The sequence below is a fragment of the Hemicordylus capensis genome, chromosome 4 (assembly GCF_027244095.1).
Source record: "Hemicordylus capensis ecotype Gifberg chromosome 4, rHemCap1.1.pri, whole genome shotgun sequence".
Classification (NCBI taxonomy): Eukaryota; Metazoa; Chordata; class Lepidosauria; order Squamata; family Cordylidae; genus Hemicordylus; species Hemicordylus capensis.
The window spans coordinates 228420653-228441254 of record NC_069660.1 but is presented as its reverse complement, the minus strand read 5'-3'; the positions used below and the strand labels follow the sequence as shown (position 1 = coordinate 228441254).

The 20602-nt window shown below is 42.0% G+C and overlaps 1 protein-coding gene across 6 annotated transcripts in view; it reads right to left on the bottom strand.

Moving 5' to 3' along the window:
• Positions 1–20602, bottom strand: part of NETO1 (neuropilin and tolloid like 1) — a 162965-nt gene that overhangs the window by 37324 nt on the left and 105039 nt on the right. For 3 of the 6 annotated variants that reach the window (XM_053249438.1, XM_053249439.1, XM_053249440.1), the window contains one exon: positions 3192–3420. In XM_053249438.1, the coding sequence (XP_053105413.1) occupies positions 3192–3420 (229 nt within the window). Of the gene's footprint in view, positions 1–3191; positions 3421–20602 lie in introns of those variants that run through there. The other 3 variants (XR_008307001.1, XR_008307002.1, XM_053249444.1) reach the window with 2 other exon arrangements.

Sequence of the window (20602 nt, the reverse complement as noted above, 5' to 3'; positions counted from 1 at the left end):
GTTGCTGATATCCCTACCTAGAATCTACTACCCTCACCAAAAGTATGTAATTCAGAATGCTCAATTTGAGAGATAATGCTTCAAAAGTATTACGGTAATATGAATTAATATTTGGAAGTACACAGCCTTTCTTTACAAAAAATGAAGCCCTTTCCTCCAAGCATCGAAGATAGATAGATAGATAGATAGATAGATAGACAGACATGCTAAATGATTCAGTCTTGACAATAATTGTCTTACACTGATTTGTTTTCTTTCAGAGAAGGCAACCCTTTCCCTGCGTTATTCCACTTCTAAGAGTTATGGTTGCTTTTTATTGTCTCATAAAATATAGGACTACATAGTCAGGGTGCTTAATGTCGAGCAGCTGTTGGCCAAAATCCAACATAAAGTTAAGTGTACTTAACTCCATCCAGTCAAGCACATTCAACTTTGTGTGGTGAATTCAGATAACAAGAAAAATTAGATAACTGAACCTCAGTAGACTAGTAAACCCTGTCATTTGAACCTTGTTATATTGAGTCACTTATGACAAAGAGCAGAGTACTTCTTTATAGAAATGCTCCTTTTCAGTGACAGATGATAATAAATAAAAGCTTCCGTTCCCTTTTCCTTTCCAGTATTTATCTCTGCTGCCCTCTGGGAACAGCTCACATTCAAGCAAAATTCTGATTATCAAATGATTTGAAATATTCCACAGGATGTTAAATGAGGTTTTACAGTATATCAACAGAAGAAAAAGAGGATGCAGGCTTCAACAGAATGTAGACCAATGTGTGGAATTTATTAGGAAAACATTATGGTTATATGCCTAGTGTGGTTCAGTAGCTATAGCTTCTTCAGAACCACAAAAAGAAAATCTCCTGGAGGCTTTGCACACAGGGCTTCTGCCCCGAATCTCTTTCATGAGAGAGTGTGTGAAGTCACACACCAGCCAAATTTAACCCTAAGCCCTGTCGAGATCCTTGGACCCACTCCACAAACAAGTCGGGCTTTGTCTCCTGAATTCTAGCTTATCTTGAGGTATTTCCGGATTTTAAAAATGCTGGTTTTAAGCTACTTTTTCTAAAAACGCTGGAGCAAACAGGGAGAGGCGCTGACGTAGAATCATTAGCACAATAAGAAGCATGCTCTCTTCAGAAATACAGGTGTAGCTCTTCAGTAATCTCTCTCTCTCCCCAACCCCCACTGGCTAGAGGGAAAACATGGACGCCTGCATGTGGGCTTGTTTCAAAAGAAATCCAAGAGCAGAGGGGAGGGGCTGCTTCCCTTAATGCCACGAGTATAGTTCAAAGTGGCTTTGCTCAACATTCACCGAGAAGCCTGAAGCCAAGTGTGAATAACTCCCAGGTGACATTGGGTTGCACAGGATAGGTATACAATGGTTACATAATAAATACTGCACATTATTCTGCTTCTGTTAGAGATCACCTTCTTTTCTCTTCCTCTTTTGGATGCTATCTGTCTTTACTATAAAGGTAAAATGTGCCATCGAGTCAATGTCAACTCCTGGCAACCACAGAGCCCTGTGTTTGCCTTCGGTTGAATACAGGAGGGGTTTACCATCGTCATATCCCACGCAGTATGAGATGATGCCTTTCAGCATCTTCCTATATCGCTGCTGCCCGATATAGCCTGAATCACTATTTAATGCATCTGAAGCAATTGATAAAGGCTTGATATGGTTTGATTGACATGAGGAGGTGTCAAAATATGTGTTCTGAATTAACTGGTCATTGATATTTATTTTTATAAACTACAGAAGATATCTTAAGATTATTTGCCATACTATAACAGCCTTCAAACTTTACATTTCTGATATTAAACAATGATTACAGTTCATTGCAGAGTTAAGTACACAGATGCCTATTGATTACAGTGGGTTTAGATGTGCTTAAGTATGTGTCAGATTGCGGCCAATGGCTGACAGTCATACAGGGGCATAGCTAGGGGAGCGAGGGGCCTGTGTTTGCCCCTCTCCCCGGCAACCCCTCAGAGTGAAGTAGATAATGAAGGAAACAGGAAGGGGGGGGAGCTGGGGGGCCCTCAGGAGCTGGAGCCCCTTGGTGTGTTGAACCCATCTGCTCAATAGCTCCATCTGCTCAATTATAGCTACACCCCTGCAGCCAGACAAGCATTGTGGTGATGCAACAGTGCTGCTATACATATTAATGCTGCACCATCCTGTAAGGTGGGGAGGGGCAATTTTTGCCTCTCTCCTTCCTTCTAAAGCCCACCGTGCTTTGCTAAAACAAGTTCCTAAGTCTTTAAGGGCATATTTTCCAGAGGCACAGGAAACTTCAGAGGGAAGGGGAGATCTAAGCAAATTGTGCGTCACCCTACTCACACACAAACACACACGCAATGGCACAGCATTCGTCTGGATGTCCACACTGTTGCTGTCAGCCAGTATCGATTCATACCAAATAATGAAAACCATATTAACATCATCACCTGTGCTTACGCAACACTATTCATTTCTAAGACTATCAGAATTGATATTATCACTTTGCATTTCAAAAAAATATACAAGCAAGGAAGTGTTGCACAAGCTTTTACTATCACTCTGATTTTAGCAATCAAATGGAAAAACAAAGACTCTTCGCTTAGTCAAGATCACACAGGTCACCATAAGTATTACTGTTCAGAATTACAACTGAATCATCTTGTGCCCCTATACTTCACTTTAGCATTTATTATTACACCACGTGCTGCTGTGAACGCAGCAACTGCATATAAAGGGTTCAAATGGAGCACACAAGAGCCCCTTTTCCCATTCTTCTATGGTTTATATACAGAAACACTGCAGCAAGGTGTTAAAGGGAATGGCAGGAGGGTGCCCACTTCTGGAGCTGTCCAGCCTGTCTCCCTCCATTCAGTAAGAAACACGCGGTTCATACTCCCTGATGGAACACTGGATAGCAGGAAAGCTGGACAAACCTCCCATTCCCCATAATAGCTCACCACTGATCATCATGAAGGTGTGTTTGAAGAGAGAACATCCAGTTTCTCTGATGCCCTATGGTGATGCCTGCACCTGCGGCACTGCACCTTTGAAGAACTGGACTGACCCCATGTAAGAAAAAACATCCGACTTGGTTATTTCATGTTTCAGTGCTTACTTTATATGAAGGAAACACCATTAATGTTTGATAAGAATTGAAGCATTTGACATCCTGATAGTATCTTACGTTCTTGGAAAGATGTGAAGAGCATCTGGAATCGACTGCTTCGACTGCCTTCATCTGCCCACATGCGGATCACCCCAAGACCTGTGCGCAGCATCACATCGTTAGCAACAGTGCTGCAAAATTTAGCTTTTAAATCCTCCACTGAGCTACTTCCATCATAGACAGCCACAAAATTCCTTTTGCATTCATTAGAATTCTGCATTTCATAGTCCAAGAACCGTAAATATATCTACAAAACAAAAAAACAGTGAATATGACAGCATAAACCGACATGGGAACAAGAGGCATTCAACAGCATTCTTTCCTTTTAGAAAATAATCCAATTCATTACTAAATAGAATAATGGCCAAGTTTAATGCTCTTGTGTAGTAGGAATCAGCAATAGTACAGGATTATTAATGGATTTTTTTAAGGCAGTATCACTGGATGAGGATTTCCCAACTCTGTGAAGGATTCTTTCTCTAACTATATGTATAGTTAGTTCCTCCTCTAAAGATGCATACAGCTCACACATGTGTGCTCATGATGAGTTGAATGTGGCACCAACTTATTATTTGCAAATGCAAATTAATCAGCCATAACAGATTGAAGAAGGATTTCAATATTGCCCAGACTGGACCAGATAACCGAAAAGCTGTTTCTTGTACTTTCAGAATGTTGTATTATTTGCACAATGAGAAATATAATAAAATATTTATTCATTCATTCATTCATTCATTCATTCCCTCTCTTCCCTTTTGTCAATATGTACCAGCCATGTAATAAGTTATGTTGGTTGACAATCTGCCAGACATTTGGAAATGAAAGATTCCTTTTCTTTTCTTTTCACAAGTTGGATGTCATATTATTTTTAAAACGAAATCCTTTCTGACAAAATCCCCGTGATTTAAAAGTAAGATATCAATGCTACTTCATAGATAACCCTCAGCAAACTCAAACATTATATCAATGTTATGTTTTCTATCATATTAAAGCCAACATTTAGAAATTTTGGCGGGGGGAGGAGTTTTCATTCAATGAACATGCATTCTACAAAACCAGTGACAGCATGTTGTGCAAGGCATCATGGGCAATTCTGATCCCTTGGAGCTACTGCCCATGTGAAAACCAGCTGTGGCAGTATTGTTGGTGTCAACTCCTGGCGACCACAGAGCCATGCGGTTCTCTTTGGTAGAATACAGGAGGGCTTTACCATTGCCATCTCCTGTGCAGTATGAGATGATGCCTTTCAGTATCTTCCTATATTGCTGTTGCCCAATATAGACTGGGAAACATACCAGGGGGATTTGAACCAGCAACCTCTTCCTCCCTAGGCAAGTTACTTCCCCGCTGCACCTTTTGGTGGCTACCACTACTTAAAACAGTACATAGGCTACTTGCACAATTCTATTTCCATCCTTTCCAATGGAAGTAGCACTGCACAAGTTCCCATGCATTTTAAAAAGTAGTTGTGCAACTGTGCTCTTGAACAATACTGCTGGGAATGGCTTTTATGTGTGCAGCATTCCTGGTAGGTCAGAAACACTGGCATTGCCTTGTGCAACATGTTGGCCAATATCAGAGTTTTTAAAAAAGCAATTATAATTTTCTTTTAAAATTATTTTTAACTATAAGAAGCTGTAATATTGTTTCAGGAAAACTTGCTAAAATGGTTAAGCAGAATTTCATATATTTAACTGTGTTTTATTTCAACATAAATAGAATCTGTTTTACAGAATAACCAGCAAAATGTATGACAAAACAAATGTATGACAAGTAGCAAGATGGAACTGTGCATTTGCCAAACTGAAGTGACATCAAGCCTAGCTATTTAGGCAGGGATAAGTGTAGGGGGACCCTAATCAACTGGTATTGGCCATCGGCGTTTATGAGATATGGATTGCATCCTACATCTGGATATCTGCTTATTTGGAAGCATATATCAATAGAATATAGACGATTTCCACATAAATGTGTATAGGATAAATATGTATAGGATAAATATATGCAACACTGCAGTTTTACAACAAAAAATTGCTGATAAGCATCATGTATGACAGCAGGATAACAATTGGTTTTAGCACTCTAGGAAATGAATCAATCCTTATTTGTTTTCAACAGCATACAACCACAAGTTCCCAGTACTCTGAACCAAACATAGTGGAGGACAGACAGCTACGTATGTTTCCACAGACTGCCCAAAGACACGATGAGGCATACTTTTCCTCATTCTTTGATCATATCCAGGAATATGGGAAGGACTGAAAGGTTATAAAGTATAGAGTCCTGTGGGGCACAGAGAGGAGTGGGGGGCAAGGGGGAAGAGCAGGGAGATGATAAAGGAGGAGTGACAGTAAAGGAATAAAAAGGGTAAAAGAAGCTCTGTTTCCCTTCTTCTTCCCAAAAGAACCCCTTACAAACTTGCACAGACAGTTACCTAGTTCTTAGTAATTACTAGCAGTGGCTGACATCCTATCCAAGCATAGGGTTTCCCTCTGGAAAAGAGGATAAGGTCTCCTGTACCCTTAAGAAATGCACAGAAGTGTGAATTTTAGAATGGGCAGCTTGTCATGCAAATGAAAGAAAAACTGCACCTGTTGAAATTAGCCCTTCTGTGCATCTATTAAAGATACAGGAGATCTGTCCTCTTTTCCATATGGCAACCCTACCAAAGCATCCATGCTTCAAGAAGCTGCTTGAACCTGCCCTGAGTGCTGTTCCATTCCATTCTGAATTATGAGCACAATTGCACAAAAACACTACAGTGCTATTTTTCCCCAGGATGCTCTCCTATGTTCCTCAAGCGCTCTACACAACCCTAGTGTTATTGTTGTTGTTGTTCTCCAAATTGTTGTTGTTGTCCTGAAGATAAACATCAGCAACAGCCACTGAAGGGATGCTGTGCTCTCCCCCTGCTCAATAAAGAAAATCACCACTTTTGAAAGGTGCCTTTTTGTTCAGTTAGCAGGGGAAAAGTTCTAGTGCTCTTGTAGTAATTGTGCTCACAATTCCAAACACAACGGACTACCTTGCAGGCTATCACTGTGTCCCCGCAGCTGCCTGAAGTGTGGATACATTAGTAGTCAGGATGACAGTCACTGACTTGTTCCAAGATCGCTCATTACAGTTTGCTAAAAAAGGATCAGAACTTTGTCTCCACTGGAGTAATCCCAACATTGTCTCCACTGCACTACACTGACCCCTCCAGAGTATACTGGAGTTTATTTCCAGCTGATAAACTGGAGTATGCCATACAGCACAGTATTGTAAAACCAATGAGAATTATCTTTTCACAAGGTCATTTCAGCAAGGCTGTTCACATGGGCAGTTTGTTTTCCACTGATAGGGATTTGATTCAAAATTTAAGGTGGCTCCATCCTTCAGCCTATCAGTAGCTGATCTGGGATAAGCATTTCACAAAAACAATCTATTGTGTGATAGTTACAATGAAGTAAAGCACAATGGATCAGCTAGTCTTTTAAGCAGGAAAACAAGGTGTGTTAATAAAATGTGGTACTTGACCTAATCTTTTTGTTGTTATCAAAGTTGCTCATTTATTTTATTTTTCTCTTCTTTTATTTTAGTTGATTTATAGATCAGGGGAGGTTGATCAGGGATTGAAGATACAATATAATTTTTAAAACATCTTATTTTTTACTAATACTTTAGTGCCCAAGTTGATGAACATTTTGCTATCCCAGATGTACAGGGTGTTCTTGCTTATTCATCTAAAATATTCATCTAAAAGTTCATTCACATTTGGCCAATCTCACACTCCAATGGCAATTCACAAAGCATACTTCATCTCAATTTAGGAGGAAAGATATTTGTTTCCAATACATAGATAACAGGTATGGCAAAGCCAAATGGATGAAGTATGCTTTATTACCGCACATTGTTGACTTGCTACTTCAGTATTGAGTTACTAGACAGTATGATCCCCAGGGCTGATGGGGATATACAAGTAAGCATGACAGAAAGGATTATGTTGCAAACAAACTGGTTTTAAGGGAATCCTGCTCCTGAATAAGCTACCTAGCTTTGCAAAAGCACATAAATGGATAAAATTTATTTGTGCTCTATAAAAATGGAACATTTTGCTTTAATTCACAAGCACCTTATCCTGCAAAAATTACAATAGGTACAGCAGCATTTATTCAGCTTTTCACACATTGCTAATCAAGTGAAATTGACTAAAAAATCTGAGCTTTCCTATTTCCAGTGGCTTAGCAATGTTGCGAGTGGCTGTGGGGTTAGATTTGAGGTGGCCTCTGCTACCTGACTGCCCACCGGCCACCTGCCCATCCCAGCAAGAGCAGGCCCTGGCTCAGTGACAGTCAGTAGACAGCATCATGGCCCGGCAAAGGGAAGCCGATCGTTGGCAGTGGCTGCACTGTTTGCCCTTCTTATAGTGATGTGTCTAACTATGTGAGAATCTGAGATTTGAGAATCTGATAATGAGGCTGTGCACACAAGAAAGGATGTTCTAAACTGTCTTGAAAAACAAAAGAATTAACAAATTGTCAGGGCCAGATGTCATCCGCCCAAGACTTCTGAAGGAACTCAAATGTGAAATTGCTGATCTCCTAGCAAAAATATGTAACTTGTCACTACAATGAGGCTTTGTACCAGAGCACTGGAAAGTAGCTAATGTAACTCCAATTTTCAAAAGGGGATCCAGGAAACTACAGGCCTGTTAGTTTAACTTCTGTACTGGGGAAATTGATAGAAATACATTCTTAAGGACAAAATGGTTAAACCTACAGAAGAACAGGCCTTGCTGAAGGAGAACCAGCACAGCTTCTGCAAGGGCAAGTCTTGCCTCACTAAACTTTTGGAGTTCTTTGAGAGTGTTAATAGGCATGTGGATAAAGGTGGATAAATGACATAGTATACGCTGACTTCCAAAAAGCTTTTGAAAATGTTCCTCATCAAAGGCTCTTGAGTAAACTTAGCAGTCATGGAATAAGGGGAGAGGTTTATGTGTGGACTGGAAACACAGGGTGGGGATAAACTGACAGTTTTCACAATGGAGGGAAGGAAGAAGTGGGGTCCCACAGGGATCTGTACTGGGACCAGTGCTCTTTAACTTATTCATAAATGATCTAGAAGTTGGGGTAAGAAACTAAGTGGCCAAATGTGCAGATGTCACTAAACTATTTAGGATAGTGAAATCCACAACAGATTGTGAAGAGCTCCAAGAGGATCTCTCCAAACTGGGTGAGTGGACAACAAAATGTCTATGCAGTTTAATGCAAGCAAGTGTAAAGTGATGCATATTGGGGCAAAAAACCCCAACTTCACATATAACCTGATGGGGTCAGAACTGTCGGTGACTGACCAGGAGAGAGATCTTGGAATCATGATGAACAGTTCATTGGAAGTTTTCACTCAGTGTGCGGCAGATGTAAAAAAGGCAAATTCCATGCTAGAGATCATTAGAAAGGGGATTGAAAATAAAAATGCTAATATTATAATGCCCTTATACAAATCTATGGTGTGGCCACATTTGGAATACTGCATACAGTTCTGGTCACCATATCTTAAGGACTTTGTAAAACTAGAAAAGGTGCAGAAGAGAGCAACCAAAATGATCAGGTGGCCTGGAGCACCTTTCTTATGAGGCAAGGCTACAGCATTTTTAGTTTGGAAAAGACCTTTTTAGTTTGGAAAAGAGGCGACTACAGGGAGACATAATCAAGGTGTACAAAATTATACATGGAATAGAGAGTGGACGGAGAGATATGTCATCTCTCACACACAACACTAGAACCAGGGGTCATCCCATGAAGCTGAAGGCCAGGAAATTTGGGACCCACAAAGGGAAGTACTTTTTCACACAGTGCTTAATTAATCTATGGAATTCTATGTCACAAGATGTGGTGATGCCCACTAGTTTGGATGGTTTTAAAAGGCACTTAGACAAATTTATTTAGGACAGGTCTATCAATGACTACTAGTCTGTTGACTATACACCACCTCCAGCTTCAGAAGCAAGTTGCCTATAAATAACAGTTGCAGAGGAACAACAGCAAGAGAGAGGGCATGCCCTCACCTCTTGCTGTGGGCTTCTCAGAGGCATCTGGTGAGTCACTGTGTGAAACAGGAAGCTGGACTAGATAGGCCTTGGGCCTGATCCAACAGGGCTGTTCTTATGTTCACACGAGCAGCCTACCCAGGTTAAGGCAGCCCTACCTGGGTAAGGCTGTCCGTGTGCGGCACCAGGATTCAGGCTGATCCAGACACCATCTCCCCTGAAAGTTCAAGGTTTTTCCTCAGGCTTTTACCTTGTGATGCCCACTAGTTTGGATGCGAGTGCACTCAAAGGGTACGAGTGCACCCTTTACACCAGGTCTGGGGTTGTGTGTATACTTGGGTTGCATGCAGCCCAAGCACACACAGAGTTGGGCACCTAGAGCATCCGACTCCCAGGGGAATTCCCCAATGCACCGCACTCATCACTCAGTGCATTATGGGATTCTTGGAAGCCATGAAAATGAGTACCAGTCTCCTGAGATCCACGCTGCCAGGAGCAGCATGGATTGTGTGGGTGTGTGCTGGTGCATGAAAAATCACCTTGATCATCTGGTGGGAAGGTAGGTCCAACCCTGCCTTTCCCCCCACCCACCCTCTCTGCTGCTGCTATGGTCGTGTGCACAACTTCAATATGTCGCATTCTTCTTGGCCAACTTGTAATAGAGATTGTACTTTGGAGGTTAATCCTGACTACTTACTTCATTTGTCCTTTTCATATTTCTGACATCAATTACTTACCCTCCATGAGGAAAAAAAAGCCATTAGAATTAATCAGAGAACTGCTAGAAAGGGACTCAAGGTCCAAACTTTACCAAAACAGTAATGCTATATATTTTAATAATCTTATATATTTTCAACTCAGTTAAATGCAGAAATTGCTGGGCTGCATTAATAAATTATTAATTAATTAATTAATATATAATAAACAACCCCAAGCAAAAGTAGCCAAAGCAATTTTTTCCTTCCAACTCTTTACTCTGCAGACCATTAAGGCATCTGAAAAACCATTCCTGAAACTCAAGGGACCTTCAGCAAGGGCATGGGGTTGGCCAGTGCTCCTTCCCATAAACTTACTGTTGGCCACAAGGGAAGGGGGAAGATCTCAGAAAACATCAGGAGCTTCATCAGAGGATTCCACTAGCAGAAATGTCCCTGTGCACTGGTGCCACTGGTTCAGCATCCCACACTGTTGTTCAGGGTTTCTTGAACTTGGGAATGACTTTTCAAACTGCAGGGGTGAAGAAAAGGGCTTGAGCTGAGTCTGCATTGTGCTAGCCCCTCTCTGGATGTGACTCATTGATTTTTGAATTATAACTTCATTTTCTGTTTTGGTCTTCCAATTAAAGGAAAAGGCTGTATAGCTCTCAAGGACATATTTTCAAGTGGCACAGAGGGCTTTCTGGAATGAGGGGTCATTAAAAAATTGCCCTTTCCCCAGAGCAACTGTGCAGTTAGTCTGGGAAGTGCTGTTAGTCTGCGTCTCTTAGTACACTGGCACTTCCTTGCTCTGAATATCAGCCACTATTTTTTTTTTAAGTATGCTCTTCAATCTAGCTGAGTTTATCTCTCAATTCTTCAGCTGTATAACCAGCATGAAAAAGGGCTATTTCATGTTCTTCTTCAATTAGATGAAATTTTAATCTAGATTTCACCTCCATGTATAGCTGCTGCACTTAAGAAGCTACCAAGTTTGATTAATCAGCCATAAAATGGGAAAGCACTAGCAAAATAAAACCCTCTGAGTTCAATGGGACTTACTCCCATCCCATTTAAGTGTACAAAGGATTGCAAGCTAATTCTTTTTAAGTTCCATTCAGCCCATACAAATGTATATGACTGTGGCTTAGGATGTTCATTTGCCACACTTATTTAGGTATACAGAAATTTTATTTTACTAGGGCAGATATACTTTTATTGTCTTTTTTGTCTCACAGCCAGGTTTCAATTGAGTTAGGGATCACCTGTAGAATCTATTTTCAATGTCATGACTCAGTTCTGAAATATTTTAAGAACATGTGCAGAATGTGTTTTCCTCATTACTGATTAAAGGAGACAGGAAATATATGTGAAAGTCTCTTGGCAAACATTTGGACAGCCACAAGAGCTGAAGAATGTGGGCGATATACTGTAGAGCCCAAATTATCTCTCCTGCTCATAGATCTACTGAGGGTGATGATGAAGGATGAAGAAGAAGAAGAAGAAGAAGAAGAAGAAGAAGAAGAAGAAGAAGAAGAAGAAGAAGAAGAAGAAGAAGAAGAAGAAGATTTATATACCACCAGGAAGTCCCCAGAAGCTAAGGTGCCAATTTGCTACACATTCAAAATCCTTTCCTGGATCTGTGTAATCACCTAAATTTATCTTTTGCTAAAAGTCCTAATCCAGGGGTATGTAATTTGTGGCAGGATTTGGCCTCTTAACACAATGCCTTATTAACTAAGCTGGGACATAGCTAGTTTTCTAGGTGTTTTATTTCAACTACCAGAAGAGCAGCCCATGGTACCAGCACAATGTTAATAGATGAGTGCTTTGTTAGTCTGAATGTCAACTGTTACTTCCAGCTTGATATATAAAACACATTAGAAATTCATTTCTAATGTAGTAAAAACATCAATGAGTTTTGTGCCATCTTGAAGTCAAAAGACTACTTGAATTATGCCACAACAAAACAATTAATCTTTAGGGTGTCACAAGACTATTTTTTATTTCAACTAATTGCACTAGATATGGCTCTCTCTCCTCCAGTACATCATCCATCTCTGTTCCTGGGCAGAGGTAGCAACATTCATGAAGGCAATCAGCACTGGATTCAAGTTGGTTTTTTGTTAAGAAGATAACAAAATGTTATCTTGGATCCTTTTGTTTGTATCTATTCTCATCTATTTTGTATCTATTTTCAATGGTTTCCATAAAAGTGGGATATGTGTGTGTTGTGTCAATGCACTATCCTGTATCATATAAATAATAGGATCTCCCTCCCAGTTTTTAAAAATGCTCCCATTAACAATGAATATGCAGTTTGGGGTGCTTTATTCTTTTCTATGTCTACTGATTGCTGGAAATATTTCTTAAAGATAATTTTCCTATTTATTTCTTTGCTACAATTTCATGCTGAGTGAAATTTTCATGTACCTGAAGGAATAACTAAATGGCTATTCCAGGAGAAAAGTTGGAAGAGACTTTCCTTGAAATATTGGCTAAGACCAGAGGGGCACCTAGGTTATTTTGGAGCCTGGACCTAAAGGCCTTTGGATGGGGGCCCCTTGCTGCCCCCCCACCCGCCCCTGCAAGTTAAGCATCACCCCCCTATTATCATCCCACATATTTTTTTCCCACTCCCCCCAGCCTGTCTCTAAAGCACCCGGCACAGGTCATAATCACACTCAACCGCCCAGCTCAGTGTGTGCTAGCGGCAACCACACCACCCAGGACAGACCAAAGATTTGGAGGCCCCCAGAGGATGTGGAGGCCCTGGACTTCAACTCCAAAGTCCAGGGATAAGAGCACCACTGGCTAGGACACATATGTCATTAGAAGAGTTATTAGAAGAAGAATTAGAAATTCTTCTAGCTTTCCAGTGGTATTTGGAGACTCATTTTTTTTCAGGGAAGTATCAAGCAATTGAGCCATCAACTCTCTGATGTTAAAATACAGCAGATTATTTTAATGTTCTTACTCCAAAAGGGGCAAGAGGACACCCTGCTATTTGATAAACCAGCATTTATATATTTTGCATTAGTAGTGCTATCTAATATAATAGATACATAATAGTGTGATAAAAAGGAGAGATACAGCCACTGCATATTACGTTTTCATACTTCGGCTTGAATGTTTCAATGAAAGCCATTCTTTCAAACCATCATTTTCATGCTATTTTGACTAAAATGTGTGACAGTTGTACAGCTGAATGCTAGTTGTGTTTGAGCTTAGTATGTCACTACCAAATGCCAGCGCCATTAACAACAAAAGTGATAAAACTTCACTGCAGCTGTGGCATATATAATTTATAGTCCCTGATTGTGTTAAGCTTTAAATTATTGTCTTGTCATCTTTAAAACTTGTATTCTCATCATGAAAAAAATGAAAAACTCAATGCTAGCTTCATTGGACTTTTTATTTTATTGTAATGTGAACACAAAAGAAAGCCCTGACTGCATACATTAAAAGGGGGGGGGGAACCACAAATTGTGAATAACATATAACTTCAGTAAAACAGTCAGATCATAATCTATTTATAGTGAATCACTTCTGATGAATTCTCTTTCTTCATCAGTCACTGAAGGTTTGCTCTGACAACAAGATTGATTAGGTCAGTCAGGAAACCATCACACGACTCAGCCTATATCCCAGCAAAGCTCATTGAATTCTTGTGCTCTTTCATCCAAAGCAGAAAGCCACATTGAGGGAAGAGAAAAATATATCTACTGAGATGGCAATAAATCTCCTTACAAAAATCTCAGCTGTGTGTTCTGAGAAACGTACAGTCCCACATCTAATGAGAATAATAATTAGAGGTTAATTTCTAAAATAGGGGTGGTACAGCTCACACCTGTCAGACAGACACAGGCTCTCTTGACTGGAAATCTTGCCCACTGTTTCTAGAGGTTGGGGATATTAGCATCTTCAGGGGTTCAACATCTGACTACACTGTATCCAGCTGTAGGGGAATGGAAGTACACTGGCTAGCATGCCCCCCACCCACCTCCCAGTTTCAAAATGACCCAGATTTGAGCCCCCTACTTTCCTTATGCTCCATACTTGCTTGCAGGAGAAGGTGCTAAACCAGGGAGGGTTTCTCCCCATAGCCTTATACAAACATTACATCTACAAGTGTACAGATGTCTGTATACTTATGCATGTTATTGTATGAATGGCTGTACCTGCAATAATTTTGAAAGTGAACCTAGGTACAGGTTCCTCAAATGAATGGTACAGAAAGGAAGTGTACCTCTGTACCTGTGTTCAACATAACATGAGAATAACTGTACCTGTGAACAGATTTGTACTGTACCTGTGAACAGATCTGTACCTGTGTACACTGTATGAGTATTAAACATTATGTGTGAATAGGGCTCATGACTTGGAAAACAAGAAGAATCACAGGGAAAAACTCTCTCCAAGTTCAGTGTTTGCCTGTGCAGACAAGAACTGAACATGAGAAAAGCAGGGAGTGTGGCTGCAGAATGTATCAGCACTAGGAGATAAGAATGTACACAAAACAGGCTTCGCTGGTTCAGTTCAAATCTGAATTTCTGGATTTCAACTGGCCCAGCATGGCTCGGTTTGGGTTCTGGTTGAACTGGTTCGAACTGGTTCAGAGCTATAGTGGTGGAGGGGAATCCGGTGAGGATTCCCTTTTACCAGTAAAGAGGCAGTAAGGAGGCAAAGGGCTTCCCTAAGGGTAGAACAGGCAGAAGGGGAGTCATTCTGTCCCATTGGCAGAGGCTGCGTGGGAGGCAGCAGAGTAGTGGCTTCCCCCCACCCCCTCCAGCCTACCCTGAGTAACCAGGGCTGGCAACGGCCCAGTTTGGGCCTTCTCTGGTTTGGGCCCCTGCACATGTGTGGAGGCCATTTTCGTGATCTCCATGCATGTATTGTAGCCATCTGTGTGGCCCCCCATGTAATCTGTGTGGTCACACAAATGGCCTCTGTGCATGCACAGGTGAATAAAATGGCCTCCACGAATGCACAGAGGCCCAAACTGGGCCGGAGAAGGTCCAAACCAGGCCGCTGGCAGCCCTGGCTACTCTGGGGGAGGCTGTGAGGGGTGGGGGAGAACCACAACCACCACTGCCAATGGGGCTTGTAAGAGCCAGTGTGGTGTAGTGGTTAGAGTGCTGGACTAGGACCGGGGAGACCCGAGTTCAAATCCCCATTCAGCCATGATACTAGCTGGGTGACTCTGGGCCAGTCACGTCTCTCTCAGCCTAACCTACTTCACAGGGTTGTTGTGAGGAGAAACTCAAGTATCCTTGGAGGAAAAGCGGGATATAAATGTAAATAATAATAATAATAATAATAATAATAATAATAATAATAATAATAATAAAATGACTTCTCTCCCACTCACTCTACCCTTATGGAAGCCCCCCTGCCCCTTTACCAAGCTCCAAACTAGCTCAGTTTTAACTGGGCCCGGTTTGGTTTGAACTCAGATCGGCCAAGGCCAGTCTGATTTGACACCAAACCTGTCGAGCCAAGCTGGTTCAATGTCAAGCCCAGCTCAAACCAAGTCTGCTTGCACACCCCTACTAGGGGACACAACTAGCCGGTTTCTGGGCTCTTCCACCTCCCCCTGCAGCCCACCCATGACACAGAACATGTCATTATCAAGAGTTCCTTGACTCTAATCAGAGCCTTTTTGAAAGGTTCAGGGATCTGCAGTAGCATGAAGAGTTGCTTGTGCTCTCTTACAGTGGGGTTGACTCGACGTGTATGTGAACCAGTGTTTTAATCTTATATGACTTTACAAATTAACAGGCTCAGTCTAGAATAATAGTAAAGAAATGCTCAGGATGGGTTAGAGCAGGGCTGTGCAACTTCAGCCCTCCAGGTTGTTGGACTACAACTTCCTTCAACCACAGCCATAGTGGCCAGTATCCAATGATGAGTTGTAGTCCAACAACAGCTGGAAGGCAGAAATTGTGCAACCCGGGGTTTAGAGGGACCACTGCACCAGCGTAACACCACAAATATGATGCATGATCAAAGTAAAGAAACAAGGATCAAATTTTTAGAACGAAGCTATTTTGCCTTTTTCTCAGATTGCCCGAGGCTCGAAACAGGTTGTCACATTTGTAGAAATCTCGCAATTCTGCAAAGTTAGACAGTTTTTAGGACCTTCTGTTTGCACTGCTTAATCCTGGTGCTCTGCAAGGGAGCTCTGCAGCTATACTCATAATTCCTCTATACTGGTAATGAATCCCCTTGCCATTGCCCATGTTAAACTAACATCAGAGCTTCAGTGCTTTAATCCCTAGAGTTCCTGCCCTCCCCCGATCCAACAGTGTTTCCCACAAGGTCAGAAATCATGGGCAAGTTAGGAAACAAATGATTTTTAGGCAGAAGGGAAGACCTGTCTATGATCCTTTATGACTGACTTGGGCTATTAATGCTGGTTCAGGGTTCTCCTGGTGATTTATTGCAGCCTCCTTTCGAGGTGGCAGCTCCTACAGTTCGATGCAGTATATCTTCCAGAGTTGATTCATCTGGCCAATCCAGTTTTGTGAGCACCTCAGGACAGGCTGAGATTGTAGGCCAAGCTCTCCAGAAAATTTCCAAAACAATGAAGACTTTCAAATACCACTTGGTTCATACGTTAAGCATACATGGAAAAAGTTGGGATGCAAATGGATATCTGCCATGAAACACTGAAATATGTCCCATTCTAGAGTTAGGTGTCATTGTTACATGTTCAACAATAACTCAATCAGTTATATGCTGTAGCTCAATCAGTTACAATAACTCAGTCAGTTACATACTGATGAAATCTTAAAATACATCCAAACAAGAAATCTTCAGATAGGAAAACAAGGAACACAGAAGTGGAATGCAAATTTGGACAGACTGCACAATTGTTTACTCTGTGCAAACCATTTGCAACACTTAAAGGTATAGGACATAAGAAAAAAAACAGAAATATATTTTCAGATGAGGAAGGAAGTAGGAAAGTTAGTACTGCTATGCAGAAAACTTCTGGAACTCTCCTGACTCATGATCCTATAACAAGGCTCTGATATAAGCTGTGCTTATTTTGGCTCTATTTTACTGGCTGACATCCAGACTAGTGTTGCGCTAGTGAAATGAGAAAACATGCACACGCTTAAGAAGTGTGTGGAGATGCACAAAGCACTGTGGAGCTCTGCAATGTTGTGCAATTACTAGTGGCAGGGGCAGAGGGAGGCCAGTGGTGGCCCAGGTCCAGCCCACAGCTGTGGCCCCCTTGCCTCGCCCCCTGTGTCTGGTGTCAGATGCGAAGTCCCGTCCCTGAATCTGGCATCAGATGCAGGGGGTGGGGCTTGCTTGAAAATGGGGCCGCACAGCCCCGTTTACAAGCGAAATCCCCAGCCAGCGCCACATTTGCAGCACAGCCGGGAGTGACTCTCCCTGCCACACTGCGAATGTGGCACTGGTTTAGCTCGCAAATAGGGCTGCACAGCCCCATTTGCAAGCAAAATCCCCGGCCAGCACCACATTCACAACATGGCCAGCAGCAACTCCCCCTGCCTTTTAGGAAGGGAGAGCCGCTCCGGCCATGCTGCGAACATGGCGCTGGCTGGGGATTTTGCTTTTAAATGGGGCCGCGCAGCCCCATTTGCAAGCAAAGCTACGCCCCCTGCATCTGACGTCAGATGCAGGGGGCGTGGCTGGGGCATGAGGTGTGGCCCCTAAGGGGTGGCAGTCTGGGTTCTTGGAACCTGTTTGCTCAATGGTGGCTCCTATAGTGGGATATATACAAGGTTGAGCTACAGGTTGTGCAACCTGTTGTGCAACTTGTCAGCATCTTCCTCTAGTGCAAGGACTAGCCTGGAACAGACTATGCCTTCTTTGCACAGTATCCTTGCACAAGTCCAAAATTATGCTAGTGCAACACTAGTCTGGATGCAGACCATATTTTCAGATGGATAAACAAAAACAAATCCAAGGAAGTCAATCATATTAACAGCCTACTATGAATGATACACTTTAAAAAAAAACAACAAACCATCATTGCCCCAGTAAAATTAAGACATGCATTACACTTACAGATGAGATACGGATATTCCGTCAAATAAAATCAGGCAGATCAAGTTGATAATCAACTCTATTATCAACCTGCCCTGTAATACAATCACACGATTCCAATCTTCTATGCAATACACTACCAAAAGACTATTAAAATATATATAACGAGCAACAAAATTTTCTAATGCCAATATACCCATTAAACCAATTTTTTAAAAGATGATCATTTTGACTTTCCACATTATCTGATTTTGTTTAAGGCCAGTCTAATATGATCTTGGCATTTTGGCTGTTTCTGCAAAACTGCTTGCCATGCAGTTTGGGGGTTTGGTACTGCATTGCATCAATGCAGCTGAGTTTGATACTGCACTGATAAATGCAAGGATGTTCTACATCATTTGAATAGACAGGCTTGGACACATTCTACAACAATGATACTGGTCTCAGTATATCCAGATATGGATGTAGCCTCATAAATCTGCTCACATAATGTGGAACATACATCCGTTACATATGCAGTCCACAGCAGGAATCACACAGAAAGGCAGTGTAAGAATTGGACCTTAATCATTTATCTTCATCTGGGATATGAATGTATTATCATTTGATCTAAAAGAAAAATAATTCATTTAAAGGAAAATCCCACTGATAACTGTTTGTTGTGTGGTAGAACTATTATAATAAAGTTTAATGCTCATATTTATTTAATGTTTCCTGTGAAAGATCCCCAAAAATTCAGTTGTTTGCTTGACAGATGGATATATCAGCTTTGTCATAAAGATCTGCTGAGTTAATATCTTAAATCCATTGCCATTCTCAATCAATTAAATGAAGTCTGAAGCAGAAATGAAAAATCAATAGGGAGAATACCAGGGTCATTCTACTATCTAATATATTTTGGGATTGAAACTGGGAAACTTTGTGCTAAAACTGAAAAATGGAGCATCCTCTTTTTAAAATTTATCTTTAGTACTGCATTATACCTAATAGATGGTGGCAGACAATGCAAGAGAAGAAGAACAGGCTTCCTCCAGATCATAGGAAGGTTGGAGGAAGCCTCCCACAAACATCACCTGCCTGTTTGGGCTGATCCCCAACACAGTGCCAGCCACACCCCTTGTACTGGTGCCAGAAGTGTGCCAGTGCAGGGGGGCATGGCCTACATCAGGGCAAGGATATGCCACCCATCAACCTCTTCCCAGCTAGTGGCTACTTTGCTTGCCAGTTGGGTGCTTTCTTTCTCTCACTTGCTCCATGTGAGGGAGAGAAAGGAAGCATCCAAAGGATGAACAGAATGCTCGCCTGCTGGGAAGCAAGCAGCGGGCAGCACATGCATTCCTTGATGCTGGCCATGGCTGTTCCTGCACTGGTGTGTTTCTGGCACTGGTGTGAGGGACATGGCCAGCAATGACATATGGATGTGCTACCCATCACCCTCTCTCAGCCAGTGAATGCTGTGTTCACTCGCTGGGTGCCCTGGGGCAGGAGGAAAAAATTAAATTCACATGATGTAGGAACACTGTTGGGTTGCTTGTCATCATCAACTATGTACTCATCATGAGACAACCACGCTCCACAGAGTGCTAAGAACTGGGATGAGTGAGCTGCAAATGAGGAAACCCCTGGTTCAAATCTCATGAGGTGCCCTAAGTCCAGAGGCGTAACTATAGGGGGGGCGGGGGGGGCACGTGCCCTGGGCGCCATCTTTTCTGGTCACATGGGGGGCGCCGCCATGACAAAAATATATATTTTTATTTTTTTAAAAAAATTTTGTTAATACAAATGTTTCCTGCTCAGTGCAGCAGCACTGCAGCAGTCAAGGGAGCGCATCGACGCCCCCTCCCCCACGAGCGGTCCCTTCTGCGCTGCCCGCGCCCCCTCCATTGCTTTGCTGGCGCCTGGCGGCCAGTCAGTGGCCTGGCTTGGCGGCGGCGGCAGGCGCTTGTGAGGAAAAACCTAAGTATAATGTAGTATGTTGGGGGGCGGGGGCGCACGGGGGGGCGCCATTTCAGTGCTTGCCCCGGGCGCCGTTTTCCCTAGTTACGCCTCTGCCTAAGTCACTATATCTTGGGATTGTGGAGAAACTATCTGAGAAAATTCTACAACATTTCCTCTTGGGAAGAACCCTGACATTCTTCTTCAAGTTTCAGTTTGTTCTTGGAAGAACCCCGAAATTCTCTCTCAGATGTTAAAAATAAATTTCTATTCCAAATCTCTCAGCCTCATGCACACCATATGGTGATCTGCAACAGGGACATAACAATACTGGCCTACTTTACAGGGTTATTGTAAGTCTCACAAGGTAATGTACTTGCAGTGCTTTGAATCTTCTAAAATGCTATAATAATACTCCTAGAACAATACTGCTACTAATAAAGGGCTATGTGCAGACTAATGTTGTACTACTAGCATAATGCGGTTGCATTAGCACAAGGATGTAGCGCAATTATATTATGCACAGAAAGGGATGCCTTCTCCAGACTAGTATGTTAACTGGTGGAAGCTGATGACATGTTGCAAAATATGTTACAAAACATGTTTCACAATGCATTGCACAACCCAGAGAAAGACTTCTATGGATGGTTGCACCACAGTGTGGAACACCACAACTTTGCACAGCTCCCCAAACTTAAATGCATGCCATTTCTCTCACTGAACCAGCCAGCACAGCATTA